At 51.1% G+C, this 23,890-nt stretch overlaps 2 protein-coding genes across 4 annotated transcripts; both read left to right on the top strand.

Annotated features, from left to right (window-relative positions):
- The first annotated feature begins 1,386 nt into the window (after positions 1 to 1,386).
- Positions 1,387 to 22,921, top strand: LOC139049003 (uncharacterized). 3 transcript variants are annotated; one of them, XM_070524020.1, is made up of 2 exons: positions 1,387 to 3,184; positions 4,471 to 5,117. In XM_070524020.1, exons 1-2 carry the CDS (start codon positions 1,787 to 1,789, stop codon positions 4,777 to 4,779), a joined length of 1,707 nt encoding a protein of 568 aa, XP_070380121.1. In that variant the 5' UTR covers positions 1,387 to 1,786; the 3' UTR covers positions 4,780 to 5,117. The 3 variants fall into 3 exon arrangements, with proteins under 3 accessions (XP_070380121.1, XP_070380122.1, XP_070380120.1); XM_070524021.1 differs by lacking the exon at positions 4,471 to 5,117 and adding an exon at positions 22,171 to 22,921 and having other exon boundaries at positions 1,404 to 3,184; XM_070524019.1 differs by lacking the exons at positions 1,387 to 3,184; positions 4,471 to 5,117 and adding exons at positions 19,199 to 21,121; positions 22,171 to 22,527.
- Positions 8,845 to 12,010, top strand: LOC139049002 (uncharacterized). The gene is made up of 2 exons (XM_070524018.1): positions 8,845 to 10,458; positions 11,611 to 12,010. The coding sequence occupies exons 1-2, from the start codon at positions 9,061 to 9,063 to the stop codon at positions 11,917 to 11,919; spliced, it is 1,707 nt and encodes a 568-aa protein (XP_070380119.1). The 5' UTR covers positions 8,845 to 9,060; the 3' UTR covers positions 11,920 to 12,010.
- Positions 22,922 to 23,890: the final 969 nt, after the last annotated feature.

Raw genomic sequence — 23,890 nt, 5'->3', positions numbered from 1 at the left:
CAGCAAGAGCACTGCTATACGAGCTCCCAAGCTCGAGGGTGCGGGATAGCATGCTGCTGCTATGGCCGCCGCATGTGGATGGGAAGCAAGACGCAAGAAAACGCTCATCGACCATGAATTGGCGCACTTTAAAGGCAGCCAGGTGGTCAAAATTATTCTGGAGTATTCCCTATCATGAGCATGATCGCATCGGGGCACAGCGAAATTTATATTTAAATCGAGTTTTGCGGCAGGCTCATGAGAACCACGCTCACCAACACTGTGAAGTTATCTCGCGCGTTAGATAACACGCAGAAATTGATTAGTAAGACATCAAAACTGCACCACACATATAAATGCGGAAACACGTCATCCGTGACTATTATTTCTGAAAACATTGATTTGTTTTTTCAACGCCACGCTTTTCCGAAAACATTTACGTCAATAGCGCACGTATTGAGGAAGTGTGTGAAGTGTGAGCTGTTCATGTTTTAATTCTGTGTCACTTTGCTTTTGTCTAATGTTGCTGCTATCAGTTTTTGTTCTTGTGACTTCTGTACAATAGCCGCCATGCTCAAACAAAAAACAATGGTCGTGAGTTGGTGCATCGCCTTATCGGCGTCGCGTTGTTCTCAGCATATCCTTCGTTGAGCAACTAAAGAACGCTCAAGCACGATATACTGCCGGCGGTATATAGTGCTTGAGCGTCAGAGCGCAAATATATCGGGGCGTTTTGCATGAACCCGACAGCATCGGGTCAAGTCGGCTTGTCGGTTTGGAACTGGCCTGCCGAACTCGTGCAAATGCCGCCCGGTCGGACTGAACGAGCGTCGCGTCGGGCTGAGTCGGCCCGACTGCGCCAGGTCGACATAGTTCGACCCATTTGCAGCGCACATGTAAACGCTCACTGGTCGGGCTACTGCCAGCGCTGAGACTTGAGCGGAGGCAGTGTTACGTCGCGATTTGTGCACAGTGCAACGGGAAGGCTATCACGACAAGGCAAAGACAAGCATCTAACTTAATCATAACGACATGACCCATGAAAGACAAGCTGTTGCAGACGGCAGGCGGGAACCGGAAGTGCAGTTCGGACGTGTCGATATCCCGGCACGGCCCTGAGTGCCGTCGTTGTTCAACACTTCTCAGAAGCGAGTTCATGCTAAAGGGCATGCGGTCACGCCATGTTCATTCTGCCCAATTTTCTGACTGCCGGGTTCACTTAAATGTAGCCTCTAACCTATAAGTAGGTGTAACCTGTAACCCATAGCCTCTAACCTATAAGGTTAGAGGCTATATCGCTTGAAGCTGGCTCCGCTCTATAGCAGCCACACATGCATTCCTACGGTAAAATCTTATCTCGTGTAGGATATCATATCCACTGGTTCATGCATCTGTAATTGCACGGTGCGAACAAGCAGGCAAGCAGAAACGGGTGAAAAGAGCGAACAGCTTTGTCACTTCTGCCGCTCTTCATAGCAGTTCGCCGCTTTGAACAATGATGCTTGCCCAGTAAAGGTGTAAAACTCGTTCGAGAACCTGCCGGATAACGCACGCCGTCGAAAATCTCCCGGAAATATTTCTTATCCACGCATGGGGTGTTACGCCAGCGCCACCGCACCTGCGTGACGTCACGTTGCTCGCCCGTAGTGTATCACGTGTGCAACAAGCATTCGTCGAAAGTCGTGCGTAACGGTCGGTTAGCACCATCGCCTTTCCTCCTTCGTTGGGCAGTGCCACTTGAGCCTCTACGATTCGGCGAGCCTGAGGCCCTCCACTAAAGAGACACCGGCACAGGGACACCGAAATAATGGTGGTGCTACGTGCCCACCAAGGGCTGTCTTCTCTGGTCCAGCAGCTAGAAACTATGACACTGGTTCCCGCTATCAGCGCACTCGACCTCACAAATTGCATCCTTCTCGAACCAAACGAGTTGCCTCTGCACATCGCCAAATGTACGGGACTCCAAATTTTGCGGTGCGTCGCCTGCCCGCTCAGGCCGAGCGCCCTGCTCCACTTAATGCTATACCGGCTTCCGTGTCTGAAGGAAGTTGAGTTCTCCCTCGTGGCTGAGACGGACGTGGACTCGGAAATAAGGGAGCTGCACAACACCGCGTCGCAAGTGCCAGGCGCCCTGGCTCGCAATCTCCGCCGCATGTACGCCGAAGTGAGCGGCGACATGAAATTCAAGCTTCTCTCGGCGCTCCTGAGCTATTGCCCGAAGCTGGACGAGCTGCGTGTTCATTTCGTGCGCGGAAACTTCATGAACGCGCTCCTGGAATGTAACCCCATCCTCGACCAGGGCGTCAATTTCGAAACATTCACGTTCTCTTCCGAGGTGCCAGCCTCTAATCAACGCCTGCCGTCCACACCGTTGGACTTCACGAGCTGCGCGGCCGTCTGCGCCAACGTCTGCTACCAGAGGTCCAGCAACATGTGGAACTGTGTCCTACTCCGGGATCTCGCTGTCGGGTTCATAAATCCCATCCATTTGCCGCAACAGCTGGTCCTGGTTGCTGTCCACCACGAAGAAGGCATCACGGCGGAATGGTTTAGCCTGGCCGGCTTTGGACACTTCTGGACGAACGTGCGACAACTCTGTCTTCTGCTATTTCCGGCACAGCCCTCCGACGGTTTATACGCGACGGCTGGCGCCGCCTACCACGACAGTCTTCGCGACTTTATCTCCGTCAAGCTCAAGCAACTAGTCGAGCTTAACATTAGTGCGTTCCACTTCGGACCCGACCTCGATCTGACGACGCTGCTACAGGACGGCTCGCTGGAGCATCTGCAATCCCTCTCGGCGACCCCCTGCGGGCTTCGCCGCCCGTCAGCACTGCGCCGTCTAGCGCAGAACTGCACCGAACTCAAAGAACTGGACGTGCGCATCGATAGGCGGGGCAGCTCCGTTCGGTGCACTATTTGCGAGGGTGTGTTCGTCCTCCATCCCGAAGACATCCCGGAAATGCATGACGCCACCCCCATGTTTCAAAATGCGCTTGCAAGGCTGACTCTGAGTGACGTGCATGGCCGTATCTCCCTTTGGCTCATCGAGACCTGTCCTGCACTTTCGGTGAGGTTGTCAGACTGCCCCAATCCGTCGCACCCAGACTACCCGTCTTTGGGTCAGCTGCTCTCCAGAAACAGCTCGCTGAGTTGTCTCGTGCTTCGGCACGATGCCCTGCCCTTCGGCGACGCGTGTCTGCTGGTAAGTCGGGTTTGATATACGTGCTTTCAGTGCCACGAGCATGGTTCCGTAATCTAAATGTGACGAAAGCGCCGGAAATGAAATTTCTCAGTTTATTTATTTGGGGGAGGGGGAGGCCTCAGTGAATGGCGTACTGCCCAAAATACAAGAAAAATGGTGGAGGGAGAGATAAGACAAAGCACAGACTACCAACTCTTTTATTGCACGGAACGACAGCAAACGAATACATCAGGCAAAGTAATCGTGAGCACCACCCCCCGATATGCGGAAACATTTACGATCGTTTTCCCACCACTGTGACATGAGATACCACGTTCCAATCTGAAGCGAAAAAGACGAACAGATTGTGTGGTGCGTTGCTTGTTCAGCACGAAAAAACTAATTTGCAAAAAAGGACTTCTGCGTCATGTTTACTGGCGTTGCGTATCTTTCATGAGATAAATGCTCAAGGTAACTACTCAACGGCAGAAGAAACAAAAAAAACTGCTTCCCAGATCTCGCTGTTTCACTCAGACCAAGCCACCGATTGGAACCATAGGTTTCTGCTTTAACAGAATGTATATTTCCTCCTTTGAAATTCTTTAGGGTGTTTAGCACAATTTCTGAAAGGTTAATTTCACTTTATAACATTTACCGTAGACGCGGACATAGAACGGTTAGATGTGGGCAACTGAAATTGCTTCGGCGAAACGTCGTAGGCTCTGCCACTCTCCTGGTGCACTTGCAAGTGGCATCGTTCCTTGAGCTGAACAGCGCAAATTAATACGACGGGAAAGAAGGGACATGCACACATCCTCGTATTTCGTGATATTTCTGCTACGGTCAGGAGCTAACAAGCCCAAAGGCGTGCACTGTAAAATTTTTAAAACCCAGAAAGAAAGGCTTGAGAATGTAAATCTCTATAACTCACACCCTTGCGTCAATTGTTTCTCCGTCGGACTGCGAGGTAAAGATATTTACGCCCTCATTAAATTTTGGAGGTATATTTCACCATCATCATCAGCCTGGCTGCGCCCAGTGCAGGGCAAAGGCCTCTCCCATATTTCTGCAACCACCCCGGTCATGTACTTATTGTGGCCATGTTGACCCTGCAAACGTTTTCATCTCATCCGCCCACCTAACATTCTGCCGCCCCCTGCTACGCTTCCCTTCTCTGGGAATCCAGACCGTAACCCTTAATGATCATCGCTTACCTTCCCTCCTCATTACGTGTCCTATTTTGTTTAATTCCTATATCCTATAATTATTTACTAATATAATTCTCTGCGGGCATCGTTTCATTCCAGCAAAACATCTGCCGCATCAGCCGCCTGCAGTACCTGTGCCTTCTGTCAGCGGCGCCATTACAGGACAATGACGCCGAGGAATCCCTGCTGACGTTCAGCGACAGCCTGAAGCCTCGCATAAAGTGTGTACACGTTCACTACCGAAGCTCTACCGACGGCATCGAGAAGCGGATCACGTGGATGAGGCCGCATGGCGCTCCAACCGGTGGTGTCCTGGTTCGAGGCGGTCCTTGCTTCATCTACTGTTCGACGGCTACGTTTATAGGACTCAGCAAGCCGCTGAATCGCGACTTCAAACAGATCATGTAGATGAAGGCACAGCCGATACGTAATAATGTGTCTTAGATACGCGTAAAAGTGCCTACAATGATACAGCTTCTATGTTTTTTTTTTCATTGGTATGTTCGAATATGTATGCCTTATCCTTTGTTTATTTCTCTTTCTTCACTCAGTGTCTGAAATCGCGGTAAAGGGGCCCTGTAACTGTTCTTGAACTCGTTAAATAAATTGCGCAACATGTCAGACAATGCTTCCGGAGCGCTTGAGCCATATATTGCTCATACCTAATAACAAACATTATTTTTGTTTCTTCTTACTTTCGGCTATCTGTAAATAAATAAGATGAAGGCTCCTAAGTATACCCCTTTCGTAGGTTTTCTCTGTCTTGGTGGTCATGACTGCCCGGTTACCAGTCTCTTTTGACCGGGCAGTCATTGACGCCGCGTCTAATGAGTACTCTCTAGATTCTTTTTCAGGTATTTATCATACAGGCCACTTGGGTTTCAAACAGCCATTCAAGGGACACGGACATCGTTTCACTATCACCATCTTCTCCTGCCCAGACCTACAAGGGCCCTTTGCAACCCGATCTTCACTATTCACTTTCTTTTTTCAAATCAGGACACAATAAACGCTCTAGGCGAGGACCTTGTGCCCTCGCTGATCACGTCTTGGGATACTAGCGGTTCCCGTGCCCACAATTTCGTTTTCCAATTGACTCTTTATATGTTCAAAACTGCGCCTTGGGTCTTTTCCCACCCCATTTCATTCATTTTAGATTGGTTTGAGCCTGTTATTGCATTAGTAGGAACGGGCTTCTCCCTCTATTTATTTAATTTCTTTTATGTCACGAAAGGGAGCAGACTTCGAAAAAAGGCGTGACGGCCTGCCCAGGTGGCGCTGCGGAAACGCCGGTCAACAGAGCCCTCCGTGCCGCGCTTGTCGGTTTCGGGTAGTACGAAAGCGCGAAACACATCCTCCGAGATCGTGCGGCGAATCTCGGAGGCAATGTGCGAAGCCCCGGTGGTGAATTAGGTAGAGAAGGAAAGAAAGCTCTATCCAAAGTGCGAACTCTGCGCACGAGTGGTTGCACAATGTACTCGGCCCAAGACACAGAGTTGATGGAATACGTTTTGATCCATTACTGAGACAGGCACGTTCCTTTCAAGCGATGTTCTTCGAAGAACACTTAAAAAGAACTTTCCACATACACCTGCGCGAATTCAATTCCTAGCGACATAACCGAAAACACAAAATTCGGAGTATGCATGCGAATATTCTAGATTTTGTACGTGCCGTCAGGGACACGTACAGCTCCTCGCCGTCCCGGTCCACCAACATGGCGGCTAGTCCGACGTCAGTACAAGCCATCGGTACAAGACGTCAGTACAAGTCCTGCCTATTCGGATGGTATTCGACCCGAGCCTTCACTATCCGAAGTTGTCGCACACTATATGTATACTTCACTAATCTTCCGTGCACCATACGGAAGATTTAAAACCGACAGTCGCGCCGTCTGTGCTGCTGCTATGCCGATTTCGACGTGCAAAACACAAGTGTTTCGTGTCCGTTATTGGCGCTAATAAATATACCGGCAGTACGCCCTGAAAATGTGCACAGATATAAGCATGCCTTTGAGATCACTGGGGCGATACACGGGAATGTTTCCGTGGTAATACGGTTCCCGTGACACTCGGCATAATGCGACTAATCGCCTCAAGAGACCTCGTTGACTCTCGTCAGCGTAGCCACCCGTAGATGGTGGGAGAATTTCATCAAAAAAAAGAAAAATAAAGAACGACCTGGGCTGAACTTCCGGTTCACAACGCAGTTCCTCCCCAAACGTTCCACGTAGCTACCCATATTTGCAGCGAACCGTGAATAGGTTCAGCAGGCGCAAATAATCTTCGTTGACCCGAATAGACATGTTGAAATTATGCGTGATGCTGCCGCACCGTCCCGTTCAAAAGCGTGGTTTCGTTTTCGATGAGTTGGCTCGGGTTCTCTGTATCGACAAGATAAGGACGCCGGGGGCAGAGACTTGACGTAGGCGAGTACTTGGGGGACAAGCATGAGCCTCAGAAATTTATGAAATGCCCGCACAGCAAAGAGCACTGCAATGCGAGCCATCAAGCTCGAGGGAGCGGTGTAGCACCCCGTGGCCGTGGCCGCGGCATTTGGAAAGGGGCTACAGTGCTGCAGTGCTACAGTGTCTGGGTACTGCAGGCACTGTAACTGTAACTGTCTAGGTTCTAGGCACTGTAACCATGCGTTGGGCGCACGTTGAGGAAACCCAGGTGGTCAAAATTATTCCTCAGACTTCCAACTGCAGGGTGATTGAGTGAGCAAAGACTTTATTTAAAAACAAGGTATTGACGGATGACCTTGTTGTTAGGCTGCCACGAGCCCCTGGTCCCGGGCGGCTTCTTCAGCTCTCTCGATGACCTTTGCCTGCGGGTCAGGGTCGGAGCTGAGCAACACGGCCTCCCACTTGTCAGTTATACTTATTTCGTGATTTGTGTGATTTTCGGCTGGACACGACCACATATTATGGAATATATCCGCTTTTTGCTTACATGTATTAGGGTATTGGTCCGGGTAGTAATAGCGATAGGCTACGGGGTTGGGGTAGATGTTCGTCTGAAGACGTCTCCAAGCTACTTCTTGTCGCTTGTTAAGCGATTTGTGTGCTGGCGGTTACACAGCTGCCCTGGCTAACCTGTAGTGCTGAGTTATTTCCTGGTAACTGACCATGCGATAGGGTACTTCATGGTCGTATCGGGGTTTCGGCACCTATAACGCCGTGAAATTTATTTTTAAATCGAGCTTTGCGGCAGGCTTATGAGAAACACGCATCGGAACGTTGTGAAGTTATCTCGCGCGTTAGATAACACGGAGAACGAGATTACTTGGGCATCAAAACTGCATTACACACACAGATTCACAAACACGTCATCCATGACTATCATTTCCTAACACATTGAATATCTTGAACGCCGCGCTTTTCCGAAAACATGACCGTCAATAGCGCACCTGTTCACGAAGGTAGTGAGCTGTTTATGTTTCAATCTGTGTCGCTTTGTATTTGTCCAATTTTGTTGCCCTAAGTTATTTTTTGTGACTTCTGTACAATCGCCGCAATGCTATAACGAAAGGTAAGTTTTCTGACTTGGCGCATCATCTTATCGGTGTCGCAGTGTTGTTAACTTGTCCTTCGTTAAAAAACCAACGAGCGCGCTTAAGCACGAAGTACCGCCAGCAATAGCCCTCGCCAAGCGCTAATATATCGGCGCATTTTGCATGAACCCGACATAAACTGGTCCAGTCGGCTTCTCCGGTTGGAAGTGGCCTGTCGAGCTCGTGCAGACGCTGCCCGGCCAGCCTGAACGAGCATCAAGTCGGGCTGAGTCCGCCCGACTGCACGAGGTCGATCCAGATCGACCCGTTTGCTGCGCGCATGTAAATGTTGACTGGTCGGGGCTGCAGCCGGGGCTGAAACTTAAGCGGAAGCAGTGTGACGTCACGGCTTATAGGATGTGCAGACAAGAAGCCAACCTAATCATAACGAGACGACCCATGAAAAAGAAGCTGTTGCAGAGGGCTACAATAACCGGAAGTCCAGTTCCTACGCGCTGATGTCTCGGCATGATGCTACGTGCCGCCGCTGTTCACTTGTCACCACCGAGTTCATGTAAAATCGCGCGTGGTCACTTCAGCCTCGATCAGCCCGATTTTCGGGTTAACGTGGGTGCCGCCTGTAACCTGTAAGTGTAACCTTTAACCTATAGCCTCTAGCTTATTAGGTTACAGGCTACATCGCTTGAAGCTGGCTCCCGTGTTCTGCAGCCACACATCCATTGCTTCGGTAAAACCTTATCTCGTGTAGCGTATCATATCCGCGAGTTCGTGCATCTAAATTTTATGCTGTAAACAAGCAGCCATGTGGAAGGGGGTCAAACGAGCGAACGACTTTGTCACTTCTGCTACTCTTAATCGCTGTTCGCCGCTTTGAACAATAATCTTTGCTGAGTGAAGGTGTACAACACGTGCGCGCACCCTTCGAGTAGCGCACGCCTTCGCTAATCTCGCTGACATATTTCGTTTACATGCGTTAGGAGCGATGAAAGCGCCACCGCACCCACGTGACATCAAGTTGTGCATCACGTGTGCAGCGAACATGTGTGAACAGTCGCCCGTAACACTCGGTTAGCACAGTCGCATATACCCGTCCGTATGGCCGCCCCCCTCGAGCCTCTATAATCGACGAGCGTGAACAGCTTCCCTAACGAGACACGTCCCGGGAGCCCCGAAATGACGCTGAGACTGAGCCCCAGCCTACGTTCGTCTTCAATGGACGAGCTGATAAGAACTACGAGGTCGGGAGAGCCCATCCGCGAATTGGACCTCACAAATTGCGTGCTTCTCGAACCCGAGGTATTGCCTCGGCACATCGGCAGATGTAGGCGACTCCAATCCTTGCGGTGCGTCGCCTGCCCGCTCAAGCCGAGCGCCCTGCTCGGTTTATTGCTGGAGCGGCTTCCGCATCTGAAGGAAGTTGAGTTCTCCCTCGCGGCTGATACGGACGTGGAGTCTGAAATAAGGCACGTGCACTACATGGCGTCGCAAAAGCCAGGCGCCCTGGCTTTCAATCTCCGCCGCATGTACGCTGAAGTGAGCGGCCATATGAACTTCAAGGTCCTCTGCGCGCTCGTGCGCTACTGCCCGAAGCTGGACGAGCTGCGTGTTCATTTGGCGCGCGGAATCTTCATCAACGCGCTCCTGGAGTGCAACGTCGTTTTCCAACTTTGCGCGAGTTTGGAAACATTCGCGTTTTCTTCCGAGGTGCCAGCTTCCATTCGACTGCCGCCCGAACCATTGGAGTTCGTGAGCTGCGCCGCCGTCTGCGGTAACGTCTGCTACCAGAGGTCAAGCAACATGTGGAACTGCGTTCTACTCCGGGAACTCGTTGACGGCAGCGTTGATCCTCTCCTTCTGGCGCCACAGCTTGTCGTGGTCGCCGTCCACCACGCAGAAGGCACCACGGCGGAATGGATTCGTGTGGCCACCCTTGGACACTACTGGGCAAACGTGAGCCAACTCTGTCTTCTCCTACTTCCGGCACAGCCCTCCGACGGTGTTTACGCGACGGCTGGCGCCGCGTACCGCGACAGTCTTCGCGACTTCATCTCCTTCAAGCTCAAGCAAATCGTCGAGCTTAACCTCAGCGCGTTCCACTTCGGCCCCGACCTCGACTTGACGGCACTGCTCCAGGACCGCTCGCTGGAGCATCTGCAATCCTTCTCGGTGACCCCTTGCGGGCTTCGCCGGCCGTCAGCTCTGCGCCGTCTGGCGCAGAACTGCCCCGAATTCAAAGAACTGGACGTGCGCTTCGATCGGCGGGGTAGCTTCGTTCGGTGTGCCGTCTGCGAGGGTGAGTTCGTCCTCGATCTCGAAGACATGCTGCAAATGTACGACCGCGCTCCCGTCTTTCACAATGTTCTTGCCAGGCTGACTCTCACTGATGTGCATGACCGCATCTCCCTTTGGTTCGTCGAGACCTGCCCAGCGGTTTCGGTGCGCCTCTCAGACTGCCCGAGTCTCTCGCACCTAGGCTACCCGTCTTTGGGACAGCTGCTCGCCAGAAACAGCTTGCTGAGTTGTCTCGTGCTTCGGCACGATGCCTTGCCCTTCGGTGAGGCGTGTCTGTTGGTGAGTCGGGTTTGAGCAACAGGCTTTTCTTCCCGCGAGCACATTTAAGGATGGTTCCGTACCCTAGACGTGTCGGTGGCGCAGGAAGTCAAATTGCCTCGTTTATTTATTTCCTCACCGAGTTAGGTAGTGTGCAAAATACATGAAAAATGGTGGAGGTACAGGTGGGCATAAAGCGTACTACCCGTTCTTTATGAGGATAGCTATAGGGGCTTGTTGGTACGGCATAATTTATTTTGTTGTAGCGCAAGCTGAACAAGGACAACAGAAAGGCACATCTGACGCTCACAGTGCTGTTTGTCAGATGTGGCTTTCGATTCTTGTTCAGCTTGCCCTACATCAACATAAGATCCCCGAATTCTTTATTGCAAAAAACGAAATGAAGCCAACATATGCGTAAAGTGATCGCTAGCACCACCCGAAAGGGCGGAAACTTCTACAACGATTTCGCCACCACTGTGACATAAGAAGCGCACACTTTCCCTTCAGAAGCGGGAAAAAACATACTCTCCGCGGTGCATTACTTGTTCAGTATGAACCAACTAATCCGCAACAAAGTACTTCTGCATTAGGTTTACTGCGGTTAGGTATCTTTCATGACATAAATGCTCAAGGTAACTACATAATTACACTCGCAGAAATATAAAGAAAAACTGCTTTCGAGAGCTAGCCCTTTCGCCAGAGCAGGCCATCAATCCCTATCATAAGTTAATGCAATAACACACAACCTATTTGCTGCCTTCAAATCCTTTAGGGTGCTTAGCACAATTTCTGAAAGCTTAATTTCACTTTAAAACACTTGCCGCATAAAAAGACAACGACGGCTTACATAAGGGCAACTGAAATGGTTTCGGGAAGACGTCCTATGCTGAAACAGCGCAAAATAACCTTACGGGATTAAAGAGACACACTCGTCCTGTTATTTCGTTACATTTGTGCTCAGGTCATGAGCTAACCAGCTCAAATGCATCCGCTGTAAAATAATTTTCACCTTCAAAACAGGGATTTAAAATTGGAAATGTCTATCGCTCGCACATTGCATCCTTTCTATTGGCGTAAGAGTGCGAGTTAGACGTTTACTCCCTTCTCAAATTTTTGGAGGTCTAAATCATTTACGAGCCCCAATTTCCCGCGGGCATCGTTCCGTTCCAGGAAAACATCTCCCGCATCGCCAGCCTGCAGTACCTGTGCCTTCTGTCGGCGGTGACGTTACTGGACAATGTCGCCGAGGTGTCCGTGCTGGCGTTCAGTGATCGCCTGAAGCCTCGCATAAAGTGTGTACACGTTCACTACCGAAGCTGTAACGCCGGCATCGAGAAGCGGATCACGTGGGTGAAGCAGGCTGGCGCTCCAACCGGTGGCGTCCTGGTTCGAGACGGTCCCTGCTTCCTGTATTGTTCGACGGCCACGTTCATAGGACTCGCCAAGCCATTGAACCGTGACTTCAAAGAGATCATGTAGATAAATGCACGGCCGAGACGTAAAAGAATGTCTTAGATACACGTAAATGTGCCTACAATAATACAGCTTATCATTTGCTTTTTCATTCGTATCATCGCATATGTGTGCCTTACCCTTTGTTTATTTTTCTTCACTCAGTGTCTGAACTCGCGCTAAAAGGGCCCTGCAACACTTATAGGAGCCTGTTAAATAAATCGCTCTAGTTGCGAGGCAATGTTTCCGCAACGCATGAGCCAAGAATTCCTCGCTTTTCTACAGCGGGAAACGTACAATCGAGCGTCACGGCAGGCACAGGTGGCGCTGCGGAAACGCCGCTCAACATAAACCCCTCAATCTCCAAGAGTAGCGCCAACTATTTCCCCCCAACCTCGCGCCCTCGACAGTGGCGCCGCCTATGCTGGCCCTGCTGTAGAAGACGACGGCTAACGCGCTACCGGAGGAAATCCGCAGAAAAGTGCATTCGAGCCCTGCGTAGCAGTTTTTGATGCGAGGTTGTCTTCGTCAGTCGCAAACTTGCCTTAATAATGCTGTGTTGGAATCGCTAAAGAAAGGGCCGTTATTTAAGACATAAAGCGCCCGTACTTTGAGAGTTCGTGTTGCTGAAACACGGCGCATGGCCACGGTGCGCTCAAACACGCGCGCAATTACCTCAGTTCGAGGTTTCGACTGCGTGAAAATATGTGTATGTGGTTCCGTAGCTTAATTTACGTAAATGCCGGATACCTTTGTGCTGCCGGCGCGTGCGAGATTCCAAATGCCTGCATGGGGCCAGCAATGCCTAGCAACTGGGCCACTTCTACTCCGCGCCTTTTACACATGTGTGTAGGTCATGCACGCATTGCGGCGGCCATGAGAACCATTTTCACGCGTGCACAGTATTGATAATTTGAACAACGTACCAGCGCATGTAATCGTTTCTTTTATTTAGCAAGTACGCACTCGACTGGACAAATTAACACTGGTTCCGAACATAGTTATCCATGTCCCCCCTCCCTCATTAGCCCCAGTAACTTTTATTCAAGAGCTCATTTTATATCTGTAGACTACGTCTCTCCATTCTTTTGACTTGTGTGTTCTGGAAGAGGAGCTGCGTTGCTTTAAATGTGACCTTAAAGGTACACAAGACAGGGAACGAAATGAATTCTTGGATTTTACGTACCAGAAGCACGATATGTTTATAGACGAGGCAACCTAAAGTTTGCCCGCGCGGCACCAGCGCCGAATGCTCCCCTAGCGGGCCGATGGAAGTTTCGAGGGTCGTCGCTGCGCTAGCGCGCGCCCGTCTTTTGTACGGCGGGAGCGCTCGTGCGCGTGGTTTTTGCGATGCCGAGTGCGACCTCATCAGCCAGAAAAGGTGGCACGCAATACTGATGTGTTGTTGATTGCCACAGCAGCCTCTAAGACAGGAAAGGTCGTACGCCGCCCATGAAGTTCTACAGATTTCCTGGGAAGTGGTACGAGAAGGACAGACGACAAGCATGGATAACTGCAGTGCGCAGCCGAGTCGAGTAAGCCTCTTACTTTCGCATTCGCGTGTAATATCTTGAAAGCGAAATAGTCATATGCCTGTTTTTAGTGCACGGCCGTTTGTTTAGGCGTGTCGTGTTGTTGAATTGTGGTGGCATCCGCCGTTTGCTAGCGGTAAATTCATGCGTGTTGCGACGCTAAGCTCTACGACGCGTGCTCGATTCCCAGCTACGGCGGCCGCATTTCGATAGGGGCAAAATGCAAGAACACTCTTGTTACCGTGTGCTTTGATTTTTGTGCATGTTGAAGAACCCCGAGAGGTTAAAATTATTCCTGAGACTCCCCATTACAGAAGGCCTCATAATGATTTCGTGGTTCTGGCATGGTTTTGGCACTTAGAACCCCCGAATTTATTTGATTGCACTGTGCCTTCCCTCGCGATCGGCATGGACGAGCTCAAGATAATTATTTCCCTTTTACAAACGCTGCAACTTAAATTACTAGTTGTTCAGGTAACGAAAGGGTCCGCGCGCTACATTTGTGTGGCAGCAGACCGTATTTAATGCGAGCCGCGGTCGTCGCGTGCGTCGAGAAGCAGCAGATCGGAAAGCAGCCGCTCGAGACGTGCGCGTTATGTTTGTTGTTTGCCCATGCTTTCTAAGTATCTAAGTGTGCAAGTATCATAACTTGTAGTGCTACCACTCTTGTAGAATAATATATGCACACAATCACAGGAACGTTACCTTTGCAAACATATTATTGGGAGTAATTTATACCCACAACAAAGAGGCACACATACTGTTTCAATTATATGCGGGCCGCATTTCAATGGGGGCGAAATGCGAAAACACCCGTGTGCTTAGATTTAGGTGCATGTTAAAGAACACCAGGTGGTCGAAATTTCCGGAGTCCTCCACTACGGCGTGCCTCATAATCAGAAAGTGATTTTGGCACGTAAAACTCCATAATTTAATTTTAACTTAATTTATATGCGATGCAGATGGAAGCGGCGCCAAAATGACCAATGGCAATCACAACAGTCTTCTTAGCAGTCAGCACCACCGGGACATGTGCTTTCGTACTGCAGCGACACAGCTCTTGAGCAGCAGCAAGACACGTGTGAAACAGACTCCAGAACATGCCTTTGTGAAGTGACGGAACCGTCAAGAAGCAGCCCAATGTATCTGCAGTTATCGAGTAGTATGACAACAGAAGTTCCTGCTGCCAGAGTGACCTATGTTGTAATTGAAATAAAAGTGGCTAAATTTCTGAACATGGTGCGTACCTCTAACTCGACGTCGTCTACGATCTTGTCGGACACCTGTGACACGCACTTGGCTTTCACTCTCACATCACCGTCCACAATTTGTTCAACGCCGTACACGTTCGGAAGCAGACGCTCCCCTATCGTGAGGTTGCCGCCACGAAAAAAAAGCTGTCGGCGTCGGCAACCTTCTTGAAACCGCACGGCAATCTTTGCATCGCTGTTGCGCAAGCAGGCGATCTGCCGCCGTCTAAAACGGAGCACCGTGAGAACGAGCAGCGAAGAAAAGCGCGGACGGCACAATGCAAACAAAGCGGAGACTACGCCCACGACGCGACCGCGCTGCTTGGCGTTTCCACATTGGGGGAGGCGCAGCAGCGCCGCCTGGCCATGGTTTTCTCGTCTATAGGCACGCCGTAACGGGGGACTCCGAATTTTCAGCAGCTGGGGTTCTTTAGTGTGTTCCCAATGGACGGGACACGGGCATCTTTGCATATAGCGCCCATAAGAATGCGACCGCCGCGGCAGCGATTCGATCCCGCGACCTCCCGCCGTCAATTCGTCTGCGCTGACTTTCGTCGCACAGCGCCTGCAATGGCGGTCGGAGCACCCTGCACAGAAAAAAGTACGCAAAAGAGCAACGCGTTCTTCCACATGACACAGCTTGGCCAATGGAGGTACGGAGGAGGCCGGGGCGACAGGAGGCGTGGAGGAGGAAACACCGGCGAGAGCGGAGTGGTGGGAAGATCTACGAATGGTGCTACTTTTGGAACATTCAGGGGTTTTAGGTGAACAGAGCCCTCAGTGCTACGCTTATCGCTTTCGGGTAGTACAGACTCAAAACACGGCCTCCGAGATCGGGAGGCACATCTCGGGGGCCATGTGCGAAGCACTGTTGGTGAATGCAGTAGAGAAGGAAGCAACGTTGTATACCCAGTGAGAACACAGCGCACGAGAGGATGCGCAGGGTACTCCGTCAAAAACAAGACTTGGTAGAGTATGTTTTACAGCGAAGCTGTATGCCTCTACCGTCCAAGGATGTTTTCGTGTCGTTGCGGTATAGGCATAAAACTCTCCGGTGTAGGTGAAGAAGGCGTTAAGCACTCACCATACGTAGGCCGATCCCGAAGATAGTGCAATGACGGGCCGACCGCGGCGGAGGTGAAGCAGGTGTTAAGCAGTCCCGTTACATGGGCCGATCCCGAATATAGTGAATTAACGTGTGACTTAACTGGGACCTGTCATGTTAACCACATAATAAATTCTGCTAATCGTATACTCTAGATTATCTACGCCTCCACTTCTTCCTCGCCCTTCCCTCTATTAAACAACTTGCTTTGATAACTTTCGTGCGGCCCTAGCTGGAGTATGCCGATGCTATTTTCGACCCCCACCACAATAACCTTATTAACGCCCTCGAGTCGGTTCAGAAACGCGGGACACGATTTACGCTGTCAACTTATTCGTACAATTCAAGCATCTCTGCACTAAAGGCCCAAAAAAACTTACCCTCTCTAGCCTCACGCCGTAGAAAAGCACGCCTTAACCTTTCTCATAAAGTTTTCTATTCCTTCCCTTTTGACAACCCGTACACGAAAAGACCACCCCTCCCCCCTCCCTCCCCCCCCCCCATCGCATTGCCCCCACCAAATAATATAACACCGTATATCCCCCACAAGCCCACACAGTGACTTTTCAGCAGTCATTTTTTCTGCGCACAGCACGAGACTCGAATGGCCTGCCCACCCAAGTTGACACTATCATCGACCCACTTGCATTCAAGCGGCTCATTGAAAATATACCTTCGTAATTTGTATTATCTTTCTTTGTCATTACTCCCCCCCCCCCCCTCCCTCATGTAATGTCTCAAGGAGAGACCTTTCAGGAAATAAATACCTACCTGACCCACAGTGGAGGTGAAGCAAGCGTTAAGAACTCCCCACACGTGGGCCGATCACGAAGATAGCGCAATGCCGGGCCGACCCGCTACACAGATGAAGCAGGTGTTGAGCACTTCCCATACGTGGGGCGATCCCGATGGTAGTGAAATGCCGTCCCTACCCGCCCCGGAGGTGAAGCAGGCGCTAGGCACTCCCCATGTGTGCGCCGATACCATAGATAGTGCAATGCCGTGCCACGCACGGCGCAGGGGAAGCAGGCGTTAAGCACACCTCAAACATGGGGCATTCCCGAAGATAGTGCAATGCCGGGCCAACCCGCGGTGGCGATGAAGCAGGCATTAAGCACTCCCCATGTCTGTGCCGATCCCATGCTTTGCTTGGTGCTGGGTTCAGCTTGCTTTTCAAGTAACGCTGGTATGCCTTGATATATGCATACCTCTGTGCAACACTCCTATTGCGGAAAAAATATCATTTAGGACGCTCTGCCCACTCCCCGTGCTCTGCAAAGCGAGCGCCGCAAGAAGACTTATTTCAAATGGGTTGCACTTCGGCGATCCTGCAATTCGGCTCGAGCTTCACTGCCGACGAAGTTCCCCACAACCGCTGCACAACACTTTCGGTCTCACGGCTAGGCCTTACTCACGCGTGCCCCTTTCAACAGTCAGTGCTCCAACGCACACTCGACAAACAGCAACTTCCAACAAGATGTTCACGGCGTCCATGTCTACAATCGTGTACGTCGTGGGAGAACTCTCGGCCCTGCACTCACTCGCGAAGCACATCGTTTTTCGTTCCGTCGCCGAAACCGACGCGAGTTCAGAAATTCTCTGCAGGGCTCGCTGCTGCCGGATGGCACAATCTTAACTCGTCAAAAAAGTTGAATCAAGCCTTGTGCGTTGGGGCCGCACTGCTTCGTCGTCCTGTGGGGCCGATATCGCAACGGCCGGGACAACGTCCAAGGCGTCCGCGTCGTTTGCCAGCGCGCCTTCCATAGAGACGTTTAGCTTGTACGCTATTCCGGTAAACGGGAGCGGTTTGGGCGGATTACCGGATGGTCGGGCGTAAACGTGAGCGGTGAAGCCGCCTGGTGTTGTAGAGCTCAACCAGACAAACGCATATCTAAAACTGCAGTAACTCACCATATCCTGCTTCGCCACCCGTGCAAATTTTTGGCAGCGGCGTAATTGTGAACACGATTACGCCAGTGTCGAAAATTTACGCCAGCAGCTAAGCAGAATATAGTAATTAGCTCTGTGTTTGTGTGGTTGAGCTTTGCGCCACCAGCTGGCGCCACCAATCTGGCCACTCAGGTTGGCGCCCCCGCTAAACCGGAAAACCGCCCGCGCTTGCCCGAATACCCGACACGCTAAATGTCTCTAATGTCGAACTACCTGCCGAGGCCATCATCGCAACTGTCGGGGCAACATCCAAGGCGTCCGCATCGGATGCCGTCACGCATTTTGTCGATGTCGAGCCCTCTGCTGCCGTTTCGACGCTCGCTATCGTCTCCATCGATGGCAGCGGTACAACTCTTCGCGGCGCATTTTCGTCTGTTTTTGCCGAACTGGTACAGGGTATGGAATTTTCGATAGTCCTCAGGCATAGCGCTCGCGGGGCTTCGATGACCGTCTATGACAAGATGGCGACAACCGCGTTCGTGCCAGGCGCCCGAGACGCCATCGAAACTGCTAACAGCCAATTACAAGCCGCCGTTTCGTCACATGTCGGCTTCGGACCAATCAGACAGCAAGATTTCGTATTTCTTTCTTGTTCGACAGCGCCTGCGCAGCGTAGATTTGAATGCTCGCGCTTGGCGGGAAAGAAAGCCCGAAGGATGCATTTTCGAAGGAGACCAATATGGCCGGGTTCCGGCCAGTTGTTGCGAAGTTACCAACGGCGCCAAATTGGCTGCCCTGGGGCGTTTCACCCGCATTAAACTCGCGCCGTCAACTAATAAAGCTTACTTTTTGGCAAAACTATGAGTTTTTAGGCACTAATTTTTTTCGAGCAGGTATAGAACGATGTGCTCAACGCGATCATAACAAAATTGAAGAATCGACTGTCTCGTAATTTTTTCGTCTTCAAGACCCGTGTCCATTAGGCACGATATCCCGCCGACGGTATACTGGTGATACACTGTCAAAACGCTAATATACCGGGGCCTTTTGCATGAACCCTACAGAAGCGGGTCCAGTCAGCTTGTCGGGCTGGGATTGGCCTCTCGAGCTCTTGCATACGCTGCCCGGTCGGCCTGAACGAGCGTCGAGTCGGACTCACTCAGCCCGTCTGCACGGGGCGTGGGTAGACCCAGCTCGACCCGTTTGCAATGCGCATGTAAACGCTAACTCTAGAGGGGGCTGTAACCGGTGCCGAGACTTGCGCGGAAGCAGTCTCACGTCGCGATTTATGCGCTGCGCAGCAGGAAGGCTACCATGACAAGGCGCAAAGGCAACCACCCAACATATTCATAACGACGCGACCCATGAAACAGAAGCTGTTGCAGAGGACTACGATAACCGGAAGTCCAGTTCCTACGCGCTGATGTATCGGCACGGCGCTGCGTGCCGTTGTAAAGCGCGCGCGGTCACGACAGGCTGGATCAGCCCGATTTTCTTACTGTCGGGTGCACATAATTGTAACCTACAAGGTTTGAGGCCATATCGCTTGAAAATGGCTCCGGTGTTCTGCCACCACACATGCATTGCTTCGGATGAAACCTTATCTCCTGCAGTGCATCACATCCACTAGTTCATGTACCTGTAACCTCATACTGTGTACAAGCAGGCACACAGAAGAAGGCAAAACGAGCGAACAACTTCGTCACTTCTTATGCTCTTAATCGCTGTTCGCCACTTTGAACAATAACCCTCGCCGAGTAATGCCGGAGAACTCGGTTGCGCACCTTTTGGGTAAAGCATGCGCCTGCGCGCATCTCGCTGCAATGTTAATTCTGCACGCATTGAGGGTGACGACAGCGCCGCCGCACCTGCGTGACGTCACGTTGCTCACTCGTAGTGTCACACGTCTACAGCAGGCATCTGGCGAAAGTCGATCGTAACGCTCCGTCAGCACCGTCAATTTTTCCCGTTCCTTGGGCCGCGCCATTCGAGCCTCTAATTCAACGAGTGCGAATAGCTTCCCTAACCAGGCACGTCCAGGCAACACCGCAGTGATGCTGAGTCTGCGCGCCAACCAAGGGGTGTCTTCTCTGCGCGAGGTGCTTAAAGCCGTGAAAGCGGTGTGCACCATCCACGAATTGGACCTCACAAATTGCATTATTGTCGAACCCAGCGAATTGCCTCTGCACATCGGCAAATGTACGAGACTCCGATCCTTGCGCTGCGTCGCCTGCCCGCTCCGGCCGAGCGACCTGTTCGATTTAATGCTACAACGGCTTCGCTATCTGGCGGAAGTCGAGTTCTCCCTCGTGGCTGAGTCGGACGTGGAGTTGGAAATAAGGCACGTGCAGCAGAGCGCGTCGGAAACGCCAGGTGCCATGGCTCTCAATCTCCGCCGCATGTACGTCGAAGTAGGCGGCTACCTGAACTTCAAGCTCCTCTCGACACTCCTGCGCTACTGCCCGAACCTCGACGAGCTGCGTGTCCATGTAGTGCGCGGAGCCTTCTTGAACACGCTCCTGGAGTGCAACGACATCCTCCAACAGTGCGTAAATTTGAAAACATTCGCGTTCTCCTCCGAGGTGCAAGCCTCCAATCAACACCTGCCGTCCACACCATTGGAATTCATGAGCTGCGCGGCCGTCTGCGCCAACATCACATACCGGAGGTCGACCAACTCGTGGAACTGTGTTCGACTCCAAGACCTCGCTGTCGACAGCGTTCATTCCCTCATTCTGCCGCAACAGCTGGTCCTGGTTGCCGTCCACCACGCAGAAGGCACCACGGCGGAATGGATTCGCGTGGCCAGCCTTGGACACATCTGGATAAACGTGCGCCAACTCTGTCTTCTGCTATTTCCGGCACAGCCCTCCAATGGTGTCTACGCGACGGCAGGCGTCGCGTACCTCGACAGTCTTCGCGACTTCATCTCCTCCAAGCTCCAACGAATCGTCGAGCTTAACATAAGCGCGTTCCACTTCGACGAGGACCTCGAATTGACGTCACTGCTCCAGGACGGCTCACTGGAGCATCTGCAATCCCTCTCGGCGACCCCTTGCGCGCTTCGCCGCCCATCAGCCCTGCGCCGTCTGGCGCAACTCTGCCCCGAATTCAAAGAACTGGACGTGCGCATCGATAGGCGGGGTAGCTTCGTTCGGTGCGCCGTCTGCGACGGTGAGTTCGTCCTCCATCCCGGAGACAGGTTGGAAATGTGCAACAGCGCCCCCGTTTTTCATAATGTGCTTACCAGGCTGACCCTCAATGAAGTTCATGGCCGTATTTCCCTTTGGTTGATCGAGACCTGTCCAGCGGTTTCAGTGCGGCTCTCAGACTGCCCTAATCCCTCGCACCCAGACTTCCCGTCTTTGGGTCAGGTGCTCGCCAGAAACAGCTCGCTGAGTTGTCTCGTACTTCGGCACGATGCTCTGCCCTTCGGCGAGGCGTCTCTGCTGGTGAGTCAGGTTTGACCTACGGGCGTTCTGTGCAACGAGCATATTTAAGTATAGCTCCGTACTCTGAACGTGTCGACGGTGGCGGAACTGAAATTTGCTCGTCTATTTCTTTGCACAGTGAGTTACGTACTGCGCAAAATGCGTGAAACACGATGAAGGGACAGGTAGGACAGAGCGCAGACTACCAACGGGTTTGTTGCATGAAAAGACAGAAAGTAAATATACAGTCAAGGTAATCGCTAGCGCCACTCAGAAATACGGAAACATTTACAATCGCCTTGCTGCCACTCGGGCAGTAGATCTGAACACGTTTCTTTCAGAAGCGAAAACAAGAAAAACAGATTCTGCTCGGTGCGTTTCTTGTTCAGTATGAACCAACTAATCCGCAACAAAGTACTGCTGCATTATCTTTACTGTGGTTAAGTACCTTTCTTGAGATAGATGCTCAAGGTAAAAATATAGTTACGCGAGCAGACACTGCCACCCTCTAACCGCAGAAGACAAGAAAGAAAGCTGCTTTCGAGAGCTAGCTGTTTCGCTCAGAACAGGCCACCGATCCCAACAATAAGTTCCTGCAGTAACACACAACCGATTTGCTCCCTTAAAACATTTTAGGGTGTTTCAATGAATTTCTGATATTATTTCTCTTCATAAAATTTACCGCACACAAGAAAATCAAAGTGTTAGATAAGGGCAACTGAAATTGGTTCGGGAATACGTCATACGTCATAGGCTCTGCCCCTCCAATGGTGCACGCAGTTGCATCGTTGCTTCAGTCGAAACAGCGCAACATAACATGACAGGAAAAGGGGACAGACACACGTTCTGGTATTTCGTGATATTTCTGCTCAGGTCACGAGCTGGCCAGCCCGAATGCGTGCACTGTAAGATAATTTGCAGCCTTAAAGAAAAGATTTAAAATGTGTCTATAACTCATACCCTCACATGATGTTTTTCGGCGTAAAAGTGCGAGTTGAAGACAAATTTACGCCGTTATGAAATTGTTTAAGAATATAACGTAATTTTCTGCGGACATCGTTCCATTCCAGGAAAACATCTCCCGCATCACCGGCCTGCAGTATCTGTGCCTTCTGTCGGCGGCGCCATTACAGGACAATGTCGCCGAGGTGTCCCTGCTGGCGTTCACTTCCTGCCTGAACCCTCACATAAAGTGTGTACACGTTCATTACCAAAACTCCACCCGCGCCACCGAGCAGCGGATCACGTGGATGAAGCGGACTGGCGCTACCAGCGGTGGCGTCCTGGTTCGAGACGGTCCCTGCTTCCTCTGTTGTTCGACGGCGACCTTCATAGGACTCGCCAAGCCGCTGAATCGCGACTTCGAACAGATCATGTAGCTGAAGGAACGGCCGAGACGGAATAAAATGTCTGAGATACGCGCAAAAGTGCTGCCTACAATAATGGAGCTTATCATTTGCTTTTTTTCATTGCTATCTTCAATATGTATGTCTTATGCCTTGTTCATTTTATCAATAGCTATTTTTCATTCGTGTCTTCGAATATGTATCAACTCGCGCTGAAGGGGCCCTGCAACGCTTTTTTGAGCCCGTTAAGCAAGCCGCGCTGGAAGCGAGACGCGTAGTGCGCGCCGATGGACGCGCCTCTGGTGGCGGCCTTGCGCAGAACACACGGGAGAGGAGCCAGGCGCGCGCCGTAGTTTGTTGTGTCGTTGATAGTGCTTCTGTCTTATTCCTGTTTTCAAAGCAAAATAGGCAACACCCTTCACATGTTTGGGGTGGCCAATGCTTCAAGGAATGTCGAAGAAGAATTTTTGCACGGCGGGGGGCTCAAACACCGGCGAAAACGTGCCGGCGATACGGTTCTAATCACTCCCGGCAAAGCCTCATCAGCGGGAGCAAGGACAGCAAAAATGGATCGTCGCTTCCGCGGGAAATTTGTTGTTCTCATCCTTTCCCTTGTCCCGTCGGTGTTTTATTTTTTTTTCCACTCCATCATTGTTAGATGCGTAAGCGACGAAGTTCGTCTGCAGTGCAGCATGCTGTTTAAAGGCATTTCGTAATGCTCGGAATGCCGTTTGCCGCTTATATTGTTTTCCGCTTCTTTACCGCGTTGCGCTAGCTAGGCAGCACGACTGCACGAGCTCATCGTGATGTATGGTAAAGCTACTGAAGTTTGCAAGAACTGAAATGGTTGGTATTTGTGGCCCGGTAAATCGTCGCACCAGCTTTTGCGCACTTTGTGGTTTTACATCTATTTTATGCGTGGCTTCGTACATGTTTAACTGTTGCTAGTTGCTCCATGCATAACTCTTGTTGATTCTTTTGAGCTGCGAGGTTTTCACCCTGCCTCCTTTCTAAAGGGTATAAATCACGCAGTGTCTTATTGGAATGATACCAAGGAAGTGCTTCTTTAACAGCTTTATTCTTTTCTCCCGAGGGCATCTTAGATATTGTGGTTTCTTTTGGAAATGTGTTTAGAAAATAGGTAGTCCAGAGCGAGAATTGCTAATAGTTGCTGCATATGGTATTCTTGCTCCATTTTTCGCTGAAAAGTTCGCGTCACGTTTGGGAAGTCACCACACCTCGATGCTGCCTGAGCAGACTTAACAGGCCGAGCGATTTGTTTGTTTCACAACGTAGTCCCATCTTGCATGTGAATTTTGTACTCAACTGAATTCTTTCTTCTTATGCTCACGCTGCAGAGGACTAAACCAGGCCTTGTCGACAGCGCTCATCTACTTTGCCTGGCGCTGCTCCGCCTTTAAATATATCGTGTAGCACCTCTCTC

Source organism: Dermacentor albipictus, chromosome 8, assembly GCF_038994185.2.
Source record: "Dermacentor albipictus isolate Rhodes 1998 colony chromosome 8, USDA_Dalb.pri_finalv2, whole genome shotgun sequence".
In the NCBI taxonomy this organism is placed as follows: Eukaryota; Metazoa; Arthropoda; class Arachnida; order Ixodida; family Ixodidae; genus Dermacentor; species Dermacentor albipictus.
Note: the sequence above shows the minus strand (reverse complement) of the source record. Positions and strands in the feature narration are given on the sequence as shown.

Excerpts from the sequence above, each read along its gene's own strand:
- LOC139049002 (XM_070524018.1), top strand. The coding sequence starts at position 9,061 with ATGACGCTGAGACTGAGCCCCAGCCTACGTTCGTCTTCAATGGACGAG. Across the intron at positions 10,459-11,610 it reads TCGGTGAGGCGTGTCTGTTG|GAAAACATCTCCCGCATCGC; the intron begins GTGAGTCGGGTT and ends GTTCCGTTCCAG.
- LOC139049003 (XM_070524021.1), top strand. The coding sequence starts at position 1,787 with ATGGTGGTGCTACGTGCCCACCAAGGGCTGTCTTCTCTGGTCCAGCAG. Across the intron at positions 3,185-22,170 it reads TCGGCGACGCGTGTCTGCTG|GAAAACATCTCCCGCATCAC; the intron begins GTAAGTCGGGTT and ends GTTCCATTCCAG.